At 50.2% G+C, this 23,287-nt stretch overlaps 1 protein-coding gene across 1 annotated transcript in view; it reads left to right on the top strand.

Annotated features, from left to right (window-relative positions):
* Window positions 1-6,482: 6,482 nt before the first annotated feature.
* The window catches only part of CPEB1 (cytoplasmic polyadenylation element binding protein 1), a 56,644-nt gene continuing 39,839 nt past the window's right edge, over window positions 6,483-23,287 (top strand). The window contains exons 1-2 of the mRNA XM_054713207.1: window positions 6,483-6,519; window positions 17,677-17,851. Of these exons, the coding sequence (XP_054569182.1) occupies window positions 6,505-6,519; window positions 17,677-17,851 (190 nt within the window). The 5' untranslated portion in view covers window positions 6,483-6,504. The remainder of the gene's footprint in view (window positions 6,520-17,676; window positions 17,852-23,287) is intronic.

Below are 23,287 nucleotides of genomic sequence, written 5' to 3'. Positions count from 1 at the left end.
TGGACTGAAAGGTCCCGGGTTCGATTCCGGCCAAGGGCATGTACCTTGGTTGCGGGCACATCCCTGGTAGGGGGTGTGCAGGAGGCAGCTGGTCGTTGTTTCTCTCTCATCGATGTTTCTAGCTCTCTATCCCTCTCCCTTCCTCTCTGTGAAAAATCAATAAAATATATTTTAAAAAAATTAAAAGAAAATACCAACCAACCTGTGTACTGGTCACCTGGCTGAAGTAGCAAAGCACTTATGCCTTCAGGTCTGCCATCCCCGCCTGAAGGGAATCACTATTCTCAATTTTCTGTTTATCAACGCCATGCATTTTCTTGTACTTTTATTACATGCAAGCAGATGTGTTCCCAGCCAATGATAGTGTACTGCGTGTTTTATATGTTTTATTATTTTTTCAGATCCTCACCTGAGGATATTTTTCCATTGATTTTTTAGAGAGAGTGGAAGGGAAAGGGAAAGAGAGAAACATTGACATGAGAGAAACACATCGATTGGTTGCCTCCTGCATGAGCCCTGACTAGAGCTTGGGCTGGGGAGGAGCCTGCAACCGAGGTACGTGCCCTGGATCGGATTTGAACTCGGGACCCTTCAGTCTGCAGGCCGATGCTCTATCCACTAAGCCAAACCGGCTAGGGCCTGTACCATATGTTTTAAAGTTGTATATAAGTGGCATTGTGCACCTAGATCCTGCTCTCTTCACACAATATTACTTCTGAGCCATCACCTTGATACAATTAGCTTTATGTCATTGACGTTTACTTATATATAGTGTTCCACTGTATGACCAGACCACAATTTACTGACTCACTCCCCTGTTGGTGGGCATTTCAGGTTAGTTTTTTGTATTTCTGCAGTTATGAATAACATAGCCATTGGCGTTGTTGCTCTCGCCGCTTTTAACGTGTGGAAGTGTCTATAATGTGTTGTTACAGGGGTGGAGTTGCTGGGTCATAAAGTATACACATCTGCAACTTGACAACATCGCCCAATTGCTCACCAGAGTAGCTGTGATCTGAACATCAAGAATGTTCACAGCATGCCAAAACCGGTTTGGCTCAGTGGATAGAGCATCAGCCTGCGGACTCAAGGGTCCCAGGTTCGATTCCGGTCAAGGGCATGTACCTTGGTTGCGGGCACATCCCCAGTAGGAGGTGTGCTGGAGGCAGCTGATCGATGTTTCTCTCTCATCGATGTTTCTAACTTTCTATCCCTCTCTCTTCCTCTCTGTAAAAAATCAATAAAATATATTTAAAAAAAGAAAAGAATGTTCACAGCAACTTTTATTCATAACTAGTGGCCCGGTGCATGAAATCCGTGCACATTAAAAGGGGATTAATTAGACGAAATAACTTTTTAAAAAATATATATTTTATTGATTTTTTTACAGAGAGGAAGAGAGAGGGATAGAGAGTTAGGAACATCGATGAGAGAGAAACATTGATCAGCTGCGTCTTGCACACCCCCTACTGGGGATGTGCCCGCAACCAAGGTACATGCCCTTGACCGGAATTGAACCTGGGACCCTTGAGTCCGCAGGCCGACGCTCTATCCACTGAGCCAAACCGGTTTTGGCAGGAAATAACTTAATATTGCTATTTCCCCTTTCTCTATAATAGAAGTATCAGAGATGAAAGAAAATTAGTAAAATGTATATGAAAACCTTCCTCCTGTCAGTCTGGGGCTCACCACGGGACCCAGAGTCAAGACCCCGCCCACCCACATGCACCTCAAAATTGTGTGAGACCCAGATCTGGCGCCCCCCCGCCATTGGGCTAGATCCAGACCTGGCCAGTCCCACCCTTGTCAAGCTCTGCTGGGCAGGGGGCATAGCCTCAGGTCCCCTGGCCCAGCGCCAGGACGGGGTGTGTGGCTTGAGGTCCCCAAGCCCAGACCGGGGCGGGGGGCATTCCTTGAGGTCCTCCGTCAAGCCCCACCAGGTGGGGGACATGGCCTGAGATTCTCTGTCAAGCCCCACGGGGGCAGGGGAGGGCATAGCCTCAGGTCCCTGCTGATTGCTCATTAAGGCTCCTTCTGGGAACTTGGCCTCAGCTGTGGGTGCAGCCATCTTTGTGATGGAGTGATAGTCAATTAGCATATTCCCTCTGTATTAGATAGGATATCCCAACTGGAAACAATTCAAAGGCCAATCAAAAGAAAAAACGGAGAAACAAATGATGGTATGTCCATGTGATGGAATACTACTTAGCAATAAAAAAGGATTTTACTGCTATGTGTGAGAACATGGGTGAATCTCACAGATAACACGTTGAATGAGAGAAACCAAGTGCTTATATGAAGTTCTAGACCAGGCAGAATGAACCTGAGGAGAGCAGTAAGAATAGTTACCTCAGGCAGAGGGTGTAAGGTGGGAAGAGGCACGATGGGACCCCATGGGTGGTGGTTACCTGGGTAGGTAGGTGGGTAGGTAAAAAAATTAAGCTGTACACTTAAGACTTGTGCACTCCATTGAATGTATGTTACCCCTCAACTTAAAAAAAAAACGTAGAAAATGATCAACAAATGACAAGTGCTGGCGAGGATGTGGAGAAAAAGGAACCCTCGTGCACTGCTGGTGGGAATGCAGACTGGTGCAGCCACTGTGGAAAACAGTATGGATTTCCTTTAAAAAATTAAAAGTGGAACTCCCATTTGACCCAGTAATCCCACTTCTAGGAGTATATCCCAAGAAACCAGAAACACCAATCTGAAAAAATATATGCACCCCTACGTTCATAGCAGCACAATTCACCATAGCTAAGATTTGGAAACAGCCTAAGTGCCCATCAGCAGATGAGTGGATTAAAAAACTGTGGTACATCTACACAATGGAATACTACGCTGCGGTAAAAAAAGAAGGAACTCTTACCATTTGCAACAGCATGGATGGAGAGCATTATGCTAAGCGAAATAAGCCAGTCAGAGAAAGATAAATATCACATGATCTCACTCATTTGTGGAATATAATGAACAACATAAACTGATGAACAAAAATAGATCCAGAGACACAGAAGCATCGAACAGACCGTCAAACCTCAGAGGGAAGGCAGGGGCGGGAGTGGGGGGGGGGAGGGGTAAGAGATCAACCCAAGGACTTGTATGCACGCATATAAGCAAAACCCATGGACACAGACAGTAGGGGGTGAGGGCATGTGCTGGGGGGTGGGAGCAGGAGGGGAGAGGTCAATGGGGGGAAAAGGAGACATATGTAATACTTTAAACAATAAAGAATTTTCTAAAAAAAAATGTAGAAAATGAAAGCAAAAACCCAAGTGGCCAAAGCAGTCCACACCTTCCCTGGCAGTGACCGGAAGTGAGATTTTATTTTGTCTGAGATGGGTGAACTGGATCCTATCGAGGTTTCACTGGCATTTCCTGGTGAGTGGTGAGGGTAGGCACCAACGATATGGTTGTTGGCGATTTGTGTTTCTACTCCTGTCTGTTGCTTGTCCCCATCTTTTGCCCATTTTCCTATGGGATTGTCTTTTTTTTCCTCATTGTAGAAATTTTTACATATTCTGGAAACTAGACCTTGTAGGTCACAAATTGCAAATACCATTTTCCCGTCTATGGCTTGTCTTTTAAAGTTTTAAGTATCTTTTGACAAACCAGATTTGTAAATTCCAATGTGCTCCAATGTATCGATTTTCATTTATATCCTTTTCTTATTGTTCCATATGTACAAAATCCATCCACACTCTGAAAGAAGAAAAAAAAAAACTCCTATTATTCTCTTCTAAAAAATGTCCAAGTAATGCTTTATATATTTTATTTCTTCAATGCACTTTGAATTTACATTTGTGTAGGATGAAAGGTAGGGCTGACCCGCTTTCTTTCATCCCACCTAAAAAAAGGACACACACACACACACACACGCACACACACACACACACACACACACACACACCAATGAACGTGTTTTCTTCCGCACACAGCTTGGCAGAGATTGAGCAAACACTGTGAGCTCACCTTACCTTGTGGTCTTGAGTTCCTAAGTGAATGCCCCTTTTCTGATCTTTTTCAACCAGGAAAATTATTTCTCCCAGCAGCCTCCCTTCTTTCCGCTCTCTGCCTGCTGTGGCAGCCCTGAACACCTGAGCATAGAGAAGACTGCAGGGTCTCCCCCTGTCCCCCAGTCCGTGCCTTTAACACTCCAGCCAATTAGTTACACTTCAAACCTGTATTGTAGCGCTGGCCTTGACTGCAGAGACGGTGCCAGGCATAGCTGGGCTCAAAGGCTGTTTGTTGACTGGGAGAATGGATAATGCTGCCTGTTTGTTCCTGCTGCTTCTGCCAGTGACCAGCTGTGGGGACCTGACCACGTTACTTAATATCTGCACCTCTGCCACTCTGCACAGCCTGCCCTTCTGGTCAGAGGTACGGTTGTTCCTGTACACCCTGTGGGCCTGGCCAATATGAGTGGGGAGCAAGGACTCACACACACACACACACACACACACACACACACACACGAGGCCATGACTGTATGTGAACTCAGCCACAACTTCCTTCACTGTCTAGTGAGCCCTGGGGTCAGGCAGTACAAAGTTGCTGTGAGTTTTGTCTGATGTGGTTAAGACTTCAGTCTCTGAAGCCAGAAACCTCACTCTTCTACTTCTAGCCAGGAGTCTGGGCTAGTTACTTAACTTCTTTAAGCCTTAGTTTCCTCATCTGCAAAATGGGTTAACAGAGATAAAACACTTAGAATTGTGCCAAGCACATAGTAGATGCTCAGGAAAGGCCAACTAATTATTCTATTACTAGTGGCCTGGTGCACGAAATTTGTGCACATTAAAAGGGGGTTAATTAGAGGAAATAATTTAATATTGCTAATTGCCCTTTCTCTATAATAGAAGTGTCAGAGATGAAAGAAAATTAGTAAAACGTATATGAAAACCTTCCTCCTGTCAGAGTCTGGGGCGCACCACACGACCCAGAGTCAAGTCCCTGCCCACCCACATGTGCCTCAAAATTGTGTGAGACCCAGAACCCCCCCCCCCCCCATGGGGCTAGATCCAGACCTGGCCAGTCCCACCCTTGTCAAGCCCCGCCAGGAAGGGGGCGTAGCCTCGGGTCCTCTGGCCCGGCACCAGGATTGGGGGGCATGGCCTGAGGTCCCCCATCAAGCCCTGCTGGGGGGGGCGTGGCCTGAGTTCCCCAGGCCCAGCACTGGGGGTGCACCTTGAGGTCCCCTGTCAAGCCTGGCTGGGTGGGGGGCATGGCCTGAGGTCCCTTGTCAAGCCCAGCCAGGCAGGGGGGGGGGGTGCAGCCTCAGGTCCCTGCTGATTGCTGTTAAGGCTCCTCATGGGCATTTGGCCTCAGCTGTGGGTGCAGCCATCTTTGGGACAGAGTGATGGTCTATTAGCATATCCCCTCTTTATTAGACAGGATTATTAGATAGGATGATGAGGAGGTAACACATGCAAAACACTCAGTAAACGCTCAACAGACGCTGGCCCCTTTCCTCCTCATGCCGGTCCCTTGTTCCTCCCCGTTGGCTGTTCAACCTCTACTAAGTCTCCAATATCATCTGCAAAGAACTTGATACAGCCATCCTCCCGTTTACAGTTCCCGGTAGCTCCCCGCTGTCTGCAAACCTACAGGCCCTTCCTTCTCACTCGGAGCCCAGGCTTCCCTCCAGCGGCATCAGCACAGCGCGTTATCCTCCGCGGTGGTCAGAGGGAGCAGCCGGGGCAGCCCCCTTCTCCGCCTTTGCCCGGGGTCCCCGCCTGGAACGCCCCCCCCCCCGGTAAACCCGCCCCCGGCCCTCTCCCCCCCACCCCCCCGCGGACCCCGCCCTGTACCTCCTCCGTGAACCTCCCCCGGCCGGCCGCAGTCTGGCAGGTCGGAAGCGGTTTCCCCAGGGAAGCGCGGCCCCCGGGGGTCCCCGGAGTCTTTGGAAGTTTCCTGAAGCCCAGCCGCCGCGCCCGGTGCCGGCGCGGATCCGCCGGCCCAGCGCGGGGTGCGCCCGCGGGAACCGAGGAGGCGCAGACTCCGGCGGGGATGCGCCGGGTTGGCCTCGCCCCCAAAGGGGTCCTGGAAGGAGCGCCACGTGGACCCTGGACATTCCAGGCTTGACGGGCCCAAAAGGCGTCGCTGCAGCGTCGCGGGGCTTGTCCATCGCGCCCCCCGTTGCAAAAGGGTCAAAAGCCCGGCGAGATGAGCGACTGGACCAGGGTCGCTAGGTGAGCGGCGCCCTCAGGTCCGGGCCTTTGGCCTCGGAGGGGGTGCGTGTGGCTGTGGCCGCCCGCGCTGGGCGCCCATCTGGTGGGCGGCGGAGCCCTGGAGGGGGCGGAGCGGGCAGGCGGGCGGGCGGGGTCGGAGGGTCCGGGCACAGGTGTTCCGCATCCCGCGGGGGCGGGCGGCTCCGCGAGGCTTTATAAGCGGGTACGGGCGCGGCGCTGTTCGCGGCTTGCTGCAATAGTCGAGCGCACGTGCCTGCGCGTTCCTCGCCGCCCCGGGCCCGCAGCCGGTCCGCCGGGTCCGCAGGAACGCACCAGCCCCATGGCGTCCCCGCTGGTAAGAGCTGCCGCCGTCCGTCCGCCGGGGCGGGGCGGGGCGGGGCGGGGCTGCGTTCGGGCAGCCGCAACTAACGGTCCGTGCGCAGCCTCGCCCGGCCCGCGGGGGGCCCCCTCCCCGGTCCCGGTCCCTGTCGCGGTGCGCTGGATCCCCCGCGGGGTGCGGGTCACGTGTCCGCAGGGCGGAGGGCCTCTGCGTTGCGGGGGTGAGTGGCGGCGGAGGGGGCGGGGGTCAGGGCGTCGCCTCGTGACTCAGGGCCTCTGGCTTTAAAGGCGCCGCGGCCCTCTAGGGGGGGCCAGCGGGGCCTCGGCGCTGCGGTGCAGACGCCCAGTGGCCTGAAGTGTCCGTCCAGACGGGAGCCGAGCTCACGGAAGGAAGTCCCGTCCCCGGACGCTGTTTCCTCCCCTTAGCCGTCGCACGGGAGTCCCGAAGCCACCGGCGGCGCTGGAACTCACGCGCCTCGCAGCGCCCCCGCCCCGCTAGTCTCCGTCGTGCCCAGAAGGCGGCGGGGCTGGGGCAAGCTGGGCCTGGGTGGGGCGGAGCCGCTGGCGACAGGCACCCGACGGCAGCAGCGGCGGCTCCTTTAAGGCGGAAGGATTGGCTCCTCGTGCTGCGCGCGCTTCCCGAGCCCGGGAGGTCACGTGGCTTCACACGTTTGAGTGGCCCCGGCGCCGCGCTCGCCAGGTGTGTCTCGCGGGGTGGGAGCCGGGCACGTGCGGCTCAAGCTTCGCGCTGTGGAACCTGCGGCTCGAGGTGGGTCCCGGGGACGTGGGGACACCCGGGCTGAGGAGGCGGCGGCGGCGGCGGAGGCGCGGGCATGGCGCCGGCCAGCCGAGAGGCGTGCACGTGGCCGCGGCTCCATCCTCCTCCTCAGCCCCGGGGCCCAGCCTGGTGGGGGGTGGCGGGGGCCAGTTCGGGGGGCGGGTCCATGAGGACCGGCCGTGGCCATGGGTGTGGCGGAGCCGCTGTAAGAGACATAGGGGCTGCCAGCCTGACCCGCAGGCTGGTGAGGGAGGCTGCACCCACCGTGATTCCCGGGGTGGGGGTGGGGGGCCCGGGGCCTCAGACCCGGGGAAGTTCCGAAGGTTGGGTTGTCCCCGGTGGCATCCCTGTCTGGCTTCTCCTGCGCGTGGGTGTCCCCCACGGTCACGCTGACCCCGACCTGCTCGCCGCGTTCCCAGAGGGCTCGGGCAAGGCCGCCTCCTTGTGAGGGGCCGGGCGCTGCCCGAGGGGCCCCCCGGGAAAGGCTCTCCTGCACGGATGCACCTTGCAGGCCTTGCCCCTTCGCACGGTGCCCTGTGGAGGGGGTGGGGGTGGGGGACTTGGGAAGGAAGTCTGCAGCACCCACCGGGGACCCTGGAACCAGCAGCCCTGCCGCCGCCCCCCCCCCACCCCACCACACCCCACCCGGCAGCCAGGGTCCCCCCCCCCCCGGGGTGCCTCCTCATTTCTTTGGCAACTGCCTCCTTCGTCTCCCTGGCTACCGATCCAAACAGGCAGAACAGAACCGTGGAAGCGTCGGCGTGGTGGTGGTGGTGGTGGTGGTGGTGGTGGTGGTGGTGGGTCCTGGTCGGCTAGTTTTTATCGGGGTCCGTGGAAGGGAATTCTGTTCCGGGAGCTCCGCTCTGTGGGGAGGCCCGCGGGGGGCCAGGCTCCCCGGTGTCTCCGGCTCCCCGGTGTCTCCGGCCTCAAGGAGCTTTCTTGCCAGAGCCCCTCGGCTTTGTTCTGGTCGCGGTGGTGTCGCTGGCCACCCGGGCGGCCTGGCTGTGCACGCCCGCCTGGCAGAACTAGGATTCGGACGTTGACAGCCCCCCGTGTGTAAGTCCATCCTCCACCCCCCCCCACCCCCTCGCTGGCATTGTCCTGTGACCATCGCCCTGGGCCAGGCCCCCCCACGTCTGGAAGGGCAAGCCAGGGCCTGCTGGTGTGGCGGACGGGATGCTGGAGCGCTTGACGTGGGTCCGTTCTCTGGTCCCCTTCACCGAGGCACCCCCCCCCCCACCGCCCCAGTGTCCGCGGGGCTCGGAGGAAGGGGTTCAAGGTGGTAAGACCTCCAGGCTCAACACCAAGCTTGCAGACCGGCGAATGCTCTCTAGCTGTTTATTTTTGCTTTGCATCCTTGAAATGGCTTGCAAACCCCATCCCTTCAGGGGCCTGAGGTGACTTCCAAGGACCAGAGGGGGAGGAAGGAAGAGTGGCCCCGCTGAAGGGAGCAGCCAGGAACGGGTGTTGGGGTGTTGCCCTGCAGAAGTGTGGCCCAGAGTTTATGGAAATTGGGCTTTTTTCCTAGTTAAGCTCCCAACCCACCCTCCCTCCCTCTCTCTCTTTCTCTCAATCTCAATGAGGCAATTAAAAAAAATAAGTGTAGCCCTAGCCGGTGTGGCTCAGTGGATAGAACGTCAGCCTGCGGACTGAAGGGTCCCAGGTTCGATTCCAGTCAAGGGCATGTGCCCAGGTTGTGGGCTTGATCTCCAGTAGGAGGCATGCAGGAGGCAGCCGATCAATGGTTCTCTCTCATCATTGATGTTTCTCCCTCTCTCTTTCCATTCCTCAATAAAAAAAAAAAAATTTTAAAAAAAGTGTAAGCGTTGTATGGACTGGAGGTAACACGTCTCTCAAGACTGGCCACCTGGGGGGTAAACCTAGGTCTTTCTGGTGCCATTGCTCAGCGTAGGACACTGTGCTCTGGTAGTCAGAGGGGTCAGGGGCGGTGGGCAGTGACTGGGCTGGTCACAGGGAACCCGCTGCATTGGAGGGACTGGTGGCGGGAGGCAGGGTGGGTCTTCTGAGCATTAGGGTGGCAGTGTGGACGGCAGGAGGAATGTGCTGTGTCCATCATTCCACGGCGTGTCTGAGAGCCAGAGGGCTGGACTCCTCCCACTGTGGGGGTGACCCTCCCAGGCCTCGGCACCAGAGACTTGCCTTTTTCAGAACAGTTTCAGCAACTTTTTTTCTTCTGAGACAAGGCAAATTTGAAATTATATAATTGATGATTTATGACCCATAAAGGTAGAATGGGGCTTATTAAATCTCAGCTCTTCTGCCTTAGCTAAAATTCCCCTAATCCTGTTTCTTAGATTTCCAGGAAGAATTAATAAGGGTTTTTAGCAGCGTCCCAATAAAGTCTGGGGTGAGCTCCCAGGGCATCAAAAAGCCTTGTGCCAGAAATGAGGATCTGGACCGTCATTCCGGGCAAAATTTAGTATCCCAGCAGTGTACACAGTCACACTTGCACATGTACAGGGATGTATACCTTTATTTCTGTATCTTATTCCCAAAGGAGTTAAAGCATAAAGCAGTAAAGAGCATATTCAGAGCCTTTGCCAAAGCGATTTCTCTGAGAATGCAGACTCATACAAACGAGAGGTTTTTTGGGTTTTTTTTTGTTTTTTTTTTTTACCTGCGGTCAGGGAAGTTTTGGGAAAGATGGAACTTTAAAATGTAACCTGTCCCCAGCTGCTTCTCAAGCAACCTTTACAGGCCACCCCTCCCCCCCCCCCCCCCCCCCAGCTATGAGTTCAGTGTTTGGGAATTTGAGGGTGGAGGGGAAGGGTGTTGGTTACAGGAGCTCTCTGCTGGTATTTTAATGCTTTATGTGCTAGGTCAGTGGTCGGCAAACCGTGGCTCTCGAGCCGCAGTTTGCTGACCACTGTAGGTACTATCTGTGCAGACTTTCTCACTCATTGCCTCTAGGTCCCTCAGCCACATGACTGGTTTCTAAAATTACGTATTTGTTTAAAAGGCAAGTTAATTAGCGAATTTGTAGTTCTGGATGGAAGTTTGGGACAGGAATGTGTGCCAGACCTGTAGGTGAATGTTTAGGCTGTTGTCTTCAGTAGCTAGTGGTGGAGGCAGTGAAAGAACCATGGGATCAAGTCGCAAATTATTTTCTCCCTGATGGAAGGGCCGTGCTAATCCCATCCATCCTGTTCTGCAAATCGTTTCCTAGCCAGAATCTAAGCTGCCCTGACTCTGGGGAGAACTTGCTAGCAAGCCCCCAAGGGTAGGGGGGCGGGGAGAGTGTGTTAGGGAGTGAGGGGTAAGAGAGGGGTTGGACCTTGAGGTTGGAGTGGAGGAGATTACATAAATAATTTTTGCTTCTTTCTGAGTTAAAACCAGGACTCGCTGATGAACCCTTTCAGGTTTTATTAAGCCTTTTGCTTTTCCCTCCCTTTTGCCCCTCACAGTGTAGCCTTGGAAATGCCCTTCGTTTCCTTTTCTGCCATTGCTGAGTCTGTTGTTAGTTCTCACCCGGTCGTGAGAACTTGTCATCTTCTGTAAGCACGGATTCTAAATGCGGAAAGTTTGCAGGTTCCATAGGACCCCCCAGTAAGGCATTTCTCAGTTGTTATAATAAACTGGCTGAAAATAATGAACTAAAAGGTACATGAAATCTGTGGTTAGTTCATAGGAAAATTACCCGACTTCCCATAAAAAGTCAGTATCCAAATTTCACTGTTAAACTCACATTATAGACATAATTTCCAGTGAGTTTTTCTTCTCGGATTTTAAAAGGCTCCTAGTAAGGATTATCTTGCTTCCTTAATATATAATGTGTTTTGGTTTTTTTAAGTATATTTTATTGAGTTTTTACAGAGAGGAAGGGAGAGGGACAGAGAGTTAGAAACATCGATGAGAGAGAAACATAGATCAGCTGCCTCCTGCACACCTAATGGGGATGTGCCTGCAACCAAGGTACATGCCCTTGACGGGAATCGAACCTGGGACCTTTCAGTCCGCAGGCCGACGCTCTGTCCACTGAGCTAAACCGGTTAGGCTATAATGTGTTTTAAAATGACAGGCCCAGACGGGGGCATCCCTGATGAAATGGGCTTTGCTTTCAGTTGTACGGAGCACTTAGGCATGCATGGATAACCTCTGAATTCTACTTTGTTTTTTGTTTTGTTTTGTTTTGTTTTGTTTTGTATTCCTGTGTGGTTGGAGCACCCTTTTAGGTTATAGTGAGTTAACACCGTTTTGATGTTTTGAGGCCCGTTTTGTGATGACTTTCCTTGAGGTAATTGGAGACTCCCCAGAGGGCAGGTCTACAGATTGATTTGTGTGCTAAAATGGGTCACGGTTGCCTGTAGCTGTTGATTCTGAGTAACTTGACTAGAATAGCGTTGAGGTTTCTTTATTCTTGGATACAGGTGCCATCCTGACAGGCTTAGCACCTTGGCGAGAGGTCTCCCTTGGTAAAGGCGGGTGTGTGTGTGTGTATGTGTGTGTGTGTGTATGTGTGTGTGTGTGTGTGTGTGGGGTTTTTGTTGTTGTTGTTTTTATTGTTGTTGTGTGTGTGTGTGTTTTGATAGAACACTTAATCTCTTAATAAACACCTGTGCTCTCCTCATTCTGCTTTTGTGCTCCTGGCTTCTGGTTCTGACACCATCTGTCTCCCGAGTTTGCCCTTTCTCCTGAGACTTTTTTTTTTTTAACCTGTAATTTTGGAAGTTCGAAAGGTGTTATAGAGACCTGTCTCCCAGGTATAACTTGGAGCTGACACCAAGCCCAGATTGTAACGTCTGACTCTTTATTTTCACGGACAAGGAGATAGGCTTAGAATGAAAGTGTATGCAGTGAGTGCATGATAGACCCAGATTTGGAACCCAGGTCTCTTCATTTCCAGAATTTCTAGAATTCGTGCACCTTGACCTCCTTTATGTTGGTCTCTTGATTATTTCATTTTACTTAAAATTCCCACTTGGTTCATAAGACTCTGGCTTCCTTTCCCCCCACTTGTGTCTGATAGATCTTTTCTTGCCCTGGCACGTACAGGCTTCCTCCTCCCCCTGAATGCCACATTCCCTGTGGTTCCTTCTGTTGGCTCATTCTTGTCCTCTCACACAGAGGGCCTGTGTGTTCCCATATAGCACCAGCGCGCTCTCTCCCTGATCAAGTTTTAGGTGGAGCTCTTTAGCTCTGATTGTTCTCAGGACCCCTGGTTCTGATTGGCCTCCTGAATAATATGTGTATCTGAGGCTTATTAAACCCACCAGGTCTGAAAGCAGAACCAGTGGCTTCGTCTCCTGGGGCTGACCTGATTCTATCCCCTCCACCCAATTAGTCTACTGTTTTTTCCAACTATGCTCTGGTGACCTCTTTGGGGAAAGAACTGTGTCTGAGTGGTGGTGGTTGTTGTTGTTTTTAACACTAGAGGTCCCACTTGAGCTTGTCTGTTCACACCCACCACTCTGGGCGGGGCTTTGCCATGCTGGTGGTCCTCAGCTCCCAGACAGCCCCTCTGACTGGGTCCTGGGGTCTGAACGGATGGCTGTATCCCCCACGCTGAGTGGTAAGCTGTGGATGAGAGGGCCTTTTCCTACCTTCCCTCCTCCTGCCCATCCCCCACCTTACCGGAATGACTATGAGGTGTTGCTTGATGAAACTCAGGAGTTTAAGATGAAACACAAACTTCCCTTGGGTTTTGGAATTGGAAGAGGCTGAATTTAGCTGCTCAGGAGGTTACGCCAGCTCCACCATCCTACTGCTTTTCTTTTTTTTTTTTTAATATATTTTTATTGATTTCAGAGAGGAAGGGGGGGGGAGAGAGAGAAACATCAGTGATGAGAGAGAATCATTGATTGGCTGCCTCCTGCATGCCCCCTGTGAAGATCTAGCCCGCAGTTGGGGCATGTGCCCTTGACCGGAATGGAAACTGGGACCCTTCAGTCAGTCAGGCCAATGCTCTGTCCCCTGAGCCAAACCGGAACTAGGGCTCCTACTGCTTTCCTTGCCTGGGTTTAAGAAAACCTCTTAATGCTAAACCTTCTGAGTGTTTCACAAATACAAAAACCAAAAACCCAACCGTCTGTTATATTCTGAACATAGGCTTCTTGATGAAGCTGACAACCGTGAATACCTTGAAAGCATGCTTCTGAGTAACAGTGACTTAATCAACTGTGTGGAATCAGGGAACATCTGTCACTAACATGTTATTAGCATATGCAGGTGCTTTATATATTTCTCTGGGTGGTACTCCATCCTATACCTAAGGCATCCAGGGCTCAGAGAAGATACCTAAGTGGTGAACTTAGTATATGTACTTCAAAGCCTGTGTTTTTTCTGTTGTACAAAACAGTAAGTCACAGTGTTGGGGAGAATTCTTCCCCTGTGGAAAAAGGGGGCGCTTTTTTTCAGATGGTAGTCTCCCCTCACTTCCCTTCTCCTTCAAGATTTATTACCAGAGGAAACCACTGTTTCATGATGGGAGTGTCAACTGTTAATCTGCTTGAAAAGAGGAAAATTGATACCTGCTAAAATAATAGCTTGTATGAGCAGAGATTCCTCATGAACCATTCTTTCTGACATTTACACCTAGTTTTACCTTGAGGCCATTTTTAGCCAGTAACTATAAGAATGGTTATTTTAATCAAACGAAGGACTTGTATGCATGCATATAAGCATAAACAATGGATGCAAAACTCGGGGGGGGTGAGGGCATGTATGGGTGTGGGGTGGGGGGGTAATGGTAAGATATGTACACATATAATACCTCAATAAAAAAAAAAAAGAAATGGTTATTTTACTTTTCTAGCATTGCTGATTGATTATTTCTTCCTGTTGATCTATGATTCACAATAGCACTAAGGTTTGCCTTCTCTTGTCTTTGTCTTAAAGCCTACTTTCCTGTCCATAGTGAAAGACCAAATAAAAGTTAAAAAAAAAAAAAACAACACACACGCTGCAAATGGTCTCACTTTATGGCAATACTAGAGGCCCCATTCGTGCCCAGGTGAGGTCCCTTGGGGTGGCCTGCAGAGATCAGGCCCCAGCTTATGCCCCCAACCTTGCAGCCCCGCTTGATAACCTACCTTGCAGCCCCACCCCCTCACCTGCTCCACCATCCTGCCTGTGCCACCCCCTGGTGGTCAGCGCACGTCATAGTGAGCGGTTGAACTCTTGGTGGAAAGACCCCCCAAGGGGAAATTTGCATATTAGGCTTTTATTATATAGGATAGGATATGCCAGAAATCCCAGAGAAAGCTATAAGGCAGTAGTAGGATAACCATGGGGGAAAAAACATGTCCTTGGGGGGAAACATGGATATGAACTCAGACCTATAAAGTGATCAAAGTCAGACAGAATATACAAAGTAGTGGGCCTGTAAGTAGAGGGGTGGATAGATGAGTGTATTTTGAAAATGAAAACTAAATTCATTTAACTGGAGAGTTTAAAAAGATCCCTGAAATCTGTAGTAGGTTCAGGTTTTAGCCAGTCTGATTTCTATTATGTTTCTAGTCTTTGAATTAAACTTTTAAAATCAGTGGACCAGCAACATTAGACATTAGGACTTGGGGTCTACAAAGGAATAGTTGGCCAGGGTCTTTAGTGCCTTTTTCTCCTTTATGAGCCAATAGATTCTTTTCTTCAAGGGTCCCTCCGGTGGCCTCTGACCCCTTGGTGTCATAATAATGACACTCCTGATAGCCAACTTCCATTTGTTCAGCACATAATCATGTACCAGGTACTGTGCCTAGCATGTTCTGTTATTGATTCACAAAATCCCGAGGAGATGGTGTTACTGCTTTTATTCCTGTTGTACACATAAGGGAGGTTGTAGGTCTGTTCCCATCTGACATTGCTGGCTTTGGTCTTTTTTTTCCCTCCCCCCTCTCCTCCCAAATTGGTTACTCAAGGCGAACAGTTGGGTACTTACTGATGTGATTATGCCATATATATATATAAAAGGCTAATATGCAAAGTGTCCCCTCGGGAGTTCGACCGGGAGACCGGGAGTTTGATCGCTTGATATGACATGCGCTGACCACCAGGGGATGGCGCTGAAAGAAGGAAGGCCCCGGCCAGCTGCCAGCTGCCGGGGAAGGAAGGCCGGATCAGCCCTGATCGCTGGCCAGGCCTAGGGACCCTACCAGTGCACGAATTTCATGCACCAGGCTTCTAGTTTGGGTGTAAATGGAATACTCCATTTACCTTTATTCTAATTTCAGTGTCCTCTGCATCTCTCATTTGTGTACATGAGAGGAGGGGCGGGAGGGAGGGAGTCGTTCGGATGTCATTTGCTTTGAGTTTGGAGGTTGTGGTGTATGTACCTAACAGGATTGGGAATGGGGCACAGTTGGACAGGCATACTCCTAATTAGGTTTGTAAAGACTGCTTCAGATAGTAAGAGTCTCAGACCTTCCCTTCTTCCTGGGGAAGTTTTTCCCAGAGGCCTCCAGGTCTGCATCTTTCCCCAGACAATGGGGGCACTTCCCTCCCTGGCTCTCCTGCCTCCATCTTTCATGGGGTTGCTCATTGTCCCCTTCTAACATTCACATACAGTTGTCATTGACCTTCCTGTAAGTGTGGCCAGGACCTGTTGTTGTAAATAAAAATTAGGTTAAATTTTTTTATATTAAGAGGGCCCTTGTACAGTTTGGAAACTTCTGTGGTTGAAGATTGGTAGTACTCTTTCCATTTCACAAATGGGGAAACTGAGGCACAGGGGTTAACTGCCAAAAAATGGCCGGAACCATACTTTTTAAACAAATGTATTGAGATATAAGTTACATAACCATAAAGCTCACATTTCAGTGTGCAATTCAATGATATTTAGTATGTTTACAGAGTTTTGCAGTCATAATCCAATGAGGTATTTTCATCATCTCAGAAAGAAACCTCATACCCATTAGCCACCACCTCCTAATATCTCCCCCCCCCCCCCTAGTTGAAGGCAACTAATCTGCTTTAGACTTGCTATTTATTCTGGATGTTTTGTATAAATGGGCTTATATAATATATGGTCCTTTGTGACTAGCTTCTTTCACTTAGCCTAATATTTTCAAGGTTTATCAATGTAGTAACTTGTATCAATACTTCATTCCCTTTTATTGGGAAATAATATACTACTGTATAGACATACCCCAGGCTCTGAACCAGATCTGTCTGGTTCTTAAACTCCCCTCACTGCTGCCTTGCCCAGGTAAATCCCATCACTGTAGAAGGCTCTTGAGGCAGTTTCTCAGGGCACCTTGCTCACAGTAAACACTCCCTAAGTATCCTATCTAATAAAAAAGTAATATGCAAATTGATCATCACTCCAACACACAAGATGGCTGCCCCATGTGGTCAAAGATGGCTGCCCCCATGTGGACACAAGATGGCCGCCACAAGATGGCCAGCAGGGGAGGGCAGCTGGGAGGGACCAGGCCTGCAAGGGAGGGCAGTTGTGGGCAATCAGGCCAGGAGGGGAGAGCAGTTGTGGGGGACCAGGCCTGTAAGGGTGGGCATTTGGGAAGCGATCAAGCCTGCAGGGGAGGGCAGTTAGGGGTGACCAGGCCTGCAGGGGAGGGCAGTTAGGGGTGACCAGGCCTTCAGGGGAGGGCAGTTGGAGGGGACCAGACCTGCAGTGGAGGGCAGTTAGGGGTGACCATGCCTGAAGGTGAGGGCAGTTAGGGGTGACCAGGCCTTCAGGGGAGGGCAGTTAGGGGTGACCAGGCTGGCAGGGGAGGGCAGTTAAGGGCAATCAGGCTGGCAGGGGAGCAGTTAGGCATCAATCAGGCTGGCAGGAGAGTGGTTAGGGGGTGATCAGGCTGGCAGGCAGAAGCGATTAGGGGCAATCAGGAAGGCAGGCAGGCGAGCAGTTGGGAGCCAGCAGTCCTGGATTGTGAGAGGGATGTCCAACTGCCCATTTAGGCCTGATCCCGATAGGATCGGGCCTAAACGGCAGTTGGACATCCCTCGAAGGGTCCCAGATTGGAGAGAGTGCAGGCTGGGCTGAGGGATCCCCCCACCCCCATGCACAAATTTCGTGCACTGGGCCTCTAGTTTTAATATATAAGCAGGAAACATGAACCCTCCTTTTATTATTTTTTCATTAATCATCACCAGAGAATTTCCCCCCCATTGCTTTCCAGAGAGAGTGGAAGGGAGGGAGGGAGACAGACAGAAAGACAGACATTGATGTGAGATCTCACATCGCCTGGTTGCCTCCTGCACGCTCCTGGGGAGCAAACCTGCAACCCAGGTATGTGCCCTGGACCAGGAAGCAAATCTGCGCCCCTCTGGTGCATGGGCTGATGCTCTAACCACTGGGAACACCAGCCAGGGCCAAATCCTTATTACTTTAACTCCTGCTGTGGGGTTGAGGGAAAGGGGGTGAGAGTCTCTATTTGTCCTAAAGGAGCGTGAACCTGAATGTCTTTGTTCTGTGTCCAGGAGGAGGGAGCAGGAAGTATAAAAGATTGCTGCGACCACCAGGAAGCCCAGGCCCTCTCCACATGCAGCAATGCCAGTATCTTTCAGAAGATAAATGCCCTATTGGATAATTCTCTGAATTTCAGTGGAGTCTGCACTACACCCACCAATCAAGAAGTTCATGATCATTTGCCATGTGAGTTGGGTTTGAAAACCGGATGCTCTGGGCCTGTGTGCGGCGCTGTTTCTAGGCAACCTCCTTGCGAAGCCTGTGAAGAATGGCCTTGAATCTCCACCAACACTTGCCCCTCCTTTAGTTTCCTTTGTGGGTCCCCCTCTGAGCACAGACTGCCTTTGATTACAATATAGAAATCTGTTTTATGATGCTCAAGAAGGTTGGGTAAGAAAGGATAGGTCAGAAGTGACAGGACTATTTACATAGAGAATTACAATGCATATCACAAGTGATTATAGATTTTCTGGTATCCCATTTTTAAAAAGGTGCCGAGCTGGTGTGGTTCAATGGTTAAGCGTCAACCCATGAACCAAGAGGTCATGGCTCAATTCCAGGTCAGGGCACATGTCTAGGTTGGGGGTTCAATCCCCAGGAGGGGACATGCTGGAGGAAGCCAATCAATGATTCTCTCTCATCATTGACTAGTGATCTGGTGCACAAAATTCGTGCACATAAAAGGGATTAATTAGAGGAAATATTTTAATATTACTATTTGCCCTTTCTCTGTAATAGAAGTGTCAGAGATGAAAGAAAATTAGTAAAATGTGTATGAAAATCTTCCTCCTGTCAGAGTCTGGGGCATGCCTCGGGACCCAGAGTCAAGTCTCTGCACACCCATGGCACCTCAAAATCTCGCGAGACCCAGACCCAGCCAGCCCCACCTCCATTGGGCAAGATCTAGACCCGGCTAGCCCCACCCTCGTCAAGCCCCAACGAGAGGGGGGGCGCAGCCTCAGGTCCCCCAGCCCACCTTCAGGTCCCCTGCCCCGGCACCAGGGCGGGGGGGGCATGGCCTGAGGTCCCCCAGCCCGGGTAGGGAGTGTGCCTTGAGGTTCCCCGTCAAGCCCTGCCGGGCTGGGGGCACGGCCTGAGGTCCCTTGGCCCAGCGCCAGGGTGGGGGGTGCAGCCTGAGGTCCCCCGTCAAACCCTGCTGGGCAGGGGACGTGGCCTGAGGTCCCCTGGCCTGACGCGGGGGTGGGGGGCGGTGCAGGCTCAGGTCCCCTGCCCCAGCCCAGTGCCACAGCCTCAGGTCCCTGCTCATTGCTCCTTAAGGCTCATTACTGTGGATGCAGCCATCTTGTGTTATGGAAACTCTGTCCATGCTGTGGGCGCTGCCATCTTTGTGATGGTGTGGTGGTCAATTTGCATATTCCCACTTTATTAGATAGGATGTTTCTATCTCCCCTTCTCCCTTCCTTTCTCTTAAAATCAATACAAAATTAAAAATAATTTTAATTAAAAATGTTCAAAGGGTGAAATTAATATTTTTTTCTGATTCAACATATACAAAAAAAATTTCTTTAAATATATTTTATTGATTTTTTACAGAGAGGAAGGGAGAGGGATAGAGAGTTAGAAACATCGATGAGAGAGAAACATTGATCAGCTTCCTCCTGCACACCTCCCACTGGGGATGCGCCCGCAACCAAGATACATGCCCTTGACCAAATCGAACCTGGGACCCTTCAGTGTACAGGCCAACGCTCTATTCACTGAGCCAAACCAGTTAGGGCTATACAAAAATTTTTGATAGCATATAATCAATATAAAGCCATTAATGAAATATTGTTTCTTTTGTTAATATTAAGACTTCTAAATCCAGTGTATGTTGTGCACTTACAGCACAGCTCAGTGTGAACTACATGCATTTGGAGTGGTCAGCAGCCACATGTAACCAGTGGCTACTGTACTGGATGGCACAGCTCTTGCATATTTTAGTTGCTTTTGAATATGAGTGCAAGTCAACACAAATGAGTTCTTATGATTACTGTATTTAGGATGACTCCACAGAGCAGTTCTGCATCTCCTGAGGAGGACACTTCCCAGGGAGGCTTGGATGTGCCAATCGTGCTTCATAATATTTTTGTGTGGGAGGTGCAGCATGTTCTAAGAACATTGGTGGAATGTTTTTTCGATTTATGTGAACGTGTACATTTTTAATTTTTAAGTGGACCTTGGGAGGGAAATGTGGCAACAACAGGGTTTTTCAAGGACGCGTGATTGCTGATGTTTAGTTATAAGTGTTTTATTTATTTTTTAACTTGGCCTTGGAAATAATTCCCAGGGAGATGCAGGAGTATGTGAACATAGAGTAGCTACTAGTAAATGTTTGAGGGAGACGTTTATTAGGGAGGAGGCCGACTTGTGGTAATTGCAGAATTTGTTTCTATTAAATTATACTAGAGGGCAGTTGAGAGAATGTCACTGGGGACTGGAGGGTTCTGTCTTTTCTAACTTCCAAAAAAGTACAGATATGGTCTATTTTCTGTTAATTGGAATAAGTCATGAGCTAAACCTCATTCCCCTTTAACTTATGCTGAGTTAAGAATTCAGAGAATCTGCTTGGTTCTATATACATGTTCTGTTTTTCTCCTTTGAGAAAATTGTATGAATTCTATTCCAGTAAGAATGACAATCAACAATGGCTTAATTCTCACTGGGTTACTTCACATATGCTGGAAACTTGTAGTTTATAGCAAAGTATTTTTCAGCTAATGCTAGGTTGTTGAACGGTCTAAGGCAAGCATGTCAAACTCAAAGGCTAACACGGGCCAAATAAGGCTTAAGTTTATGTGGGCCACAAAAAAACAAAAGCTTCAATTTTCATAGAAACGTAGGTTTATTTCGATAGAGACATGCTAAATACAAAGGGCTGAAATAAATGAGTCATCGTTAACATAAAATAATAGAACATTCTAATACAGTGATGGCGAACCTATGACACGCGTGTCAGCACTGACACGTGTAGCCATTTCTGATGACATGTGGCCGCTGAGGTGGCCGCATGCCGAGGATGAAACATTTGCTGCTCCTGAGGATGAAACATTTGCGAAATAATGTTTTTTCCTCAAAGTGACACACTACCCGAGTTATGCTCAGTTTTTTGGCGAAGTTTGACACACCAAGCTCAAAAGATTGCTCATCACTGTTCTAATAAAAATTAATATTTTTTCTCGAACATTAACTTACCAGACAATGAATAACTGCACAAATGAATAAGCATAACTCACATAAGCCTATTTTTCTTGTTCTCCGAAAGCAAAATATTTCCTGTTGCGCACACCAAACAAGTCAGTCCAAGACTAATGACATGGCGATCGGCTGCTAAGATATTCGCTGCTAGTGTTAGTGGAGAGAAATGGTGCGCCTGCGTGTAAGGCGTGTAAGGGAAATGAATGCAACACGTTTGTAGTAATCAGTCATTAGTGAACATTGTAGTTCATTATTAACGATTATGTATAACAGGATATTGTAAAAAGTTATGAAATTTATTAAGACGTTTCTTACATACTGTTATATTGGCTGAGCTGCAAAAAAATAATCCATTGTGGGCCGCAAGATGGACATGCTTGGTGTAAGGGAAAGGGCCCATGGCTAGTGAGAGGGGAGTGTGAGGAGTGTATGTCCTCAATTGGCCAGGGAGCCCTATGACCTCACCTGTTAGGTGCCAGGCTCTGGTGAAGGTGTTGCCATTGCACTCTGCCCAGGTCAGCGGCTCGTCAGACGACAAGATGTGTGTACTTTGTGGCCTCTTCAGATCCTTCTCAGGGCACGTCCAAAGGGGTACAGTGGGAAGAAGATCTTGAAAAAGTAGAGAAACCTGGGTTCTAAGGTAGACCTTGGGCGGTGAGATAAAGTAGGCCGTTTTTCCAGCCGTGGGACAGAAGGGTACCTGCGCATCCTGCCTCACGGGTTCTCCTGGGGCTCAGATGAGGAAGCAGGACTTCAGTTTCAAGGGACCTCAAGGAATTGTAGGAAAAGCTGTGGTCAAGTAGCTGGTGTTCCGAGCCCTTCACACACCCTTTGCCCCCACGTGTGGTCAGCTCTCTCCCCATCCCCACTGGAGATGTCAGCTCAGAGACTGCCTGGCCCAGCACAGAGGTCGGCTTCCCCAGGTTTCCCCCGCAGAGCTCCTGACGGGCCAGGCCTGCAGGAAAACCAGCCTGTGGCTAATGGGGAAGGAAACCCATGGCAGATATGGCTTGGCTGGCTGGGCATCATCCTGTGCCCTGGGAGGTTGCTCTTTCTATTCCTCGTCTGGGGCACATGCCCAGGTTATGGCCTGGTCCCCAGTGGGCGGGGAGGGGAGTGCAGGAGTCAGCAACTCGATGCTGCACTCCCACATTAGCGTTTCTCTGTCTCCCTCTTCCTCTAAAAAAATAAATAATCAATAAACTATTCTAAAGTAATTGTGTTACCTAAGAAAATAAACAATCTTAAGTTTGTATAATTCTGAGTTTGACAGCATTAGGACTAGGGAAAATAATGGCAACAACTGAAGGTTAAGTGAGCATACGCGAGAACGTTCTGCAGTATCTAAACAGGATACTTGCAGAAGACTGCAGGCTAATACAGAAAGGCAATTGCAGTATCTGAAGGTGAAATGACAGAGTACAAGACGGTCCTCCCTTCAGTATGTGTATGTGCACGGAAAAGGGCTGGGTGGTGGACATAAAGGTGCATCGGTCGCATTTCACTTTAATTGCACAGCTTGCTTCGTGTAGGTGCTCCTCACGTGGCAGGTGTTATGTACCCTTTGTTTTTCATTTGAACGAATGTTTGTGGTCTGTGACTGGTAAGGCTGTCTGTGTGCCAGCTGCGACCCAATACCCCACTGTGCGGTGCACGGTGAGCGTGGTGACAGGGCATCACTGGGAAGTGCTGTGCCAGGGGCAGAGGAGGGGAGATGGTACCTGCGAGGGAACCAGGAAACACTTTTTAGGATGAAGCAGCCTTTGAAATGGGCTTTGAAGAAAAAGTTCTTCCAGCGTAACTGGATGTTGAGTCGATTTTTCCCCCCAGTGCTTCAGGATTGGCCACTAGGGTCCAAAGCTGAAAATGAAGAGATGTTCAGTGACCTGTGGTACACTGAGAGTCCCCAGCAGTTGGGGTCAATATACTTTCTGATGGTTTACCAAGAGGCCCCAGAGCTGTGCCCGCTCCCACAGATACTCCCTCGGCCTTATTCCAGTCTGTACACGAAGATGGGGGGGGGGGGGCGGCGTGTAGCATTTGGAGTGATCCCCGCCCCCTCTGTCACACCAAGCGGAGGACTGTCCTCTGAGAGCAGTGTTTGTGCAGACGGAGGGTGTTTCCAAGAACGAAGGCTGCGGTACATACAGCCTGGCAGGCCAGTGAGTGGCATCACTCCCCTTTTGTTGGTCTTGGGCTCTTCAGCCTGGCAGCCAGTCCAGGTTTGCTCGTGTCCTCAGCCCGCCCTCCCTCCCTCTATATATTTCAGAGAGAAAGATAGAAACATCAATGATGAGAGAAGCATTGATTGGCTGCCTCCTGCACGCCCCCTACTGGGAATAAGCCCATAGCCTGGGCACATGCTCTGGCTGGAAATCAGATGGTGACCTCCTGGTTCATTGAGCCACACCAGTTGGGCATGTC

This window comes from Eptesicus fuscus, chromosome 25 (genome assembly GCF_027574615.1).
Source record: "Eptesicus fuscus isolate TK198812 chromosome 25, DD_ASM_mEF_20220401, whole genome shotgun sequence".
NCBI classification, from domain to species: Eukaryota; Metazoa; Chordata; class Mammalia; order Chiroptera; family Vespertilionidae; genus Eptesicus; species Eptesicus fuscus.
This window is presented reverse-complemented; position numbering and strand designations above follow the sequence as displayed.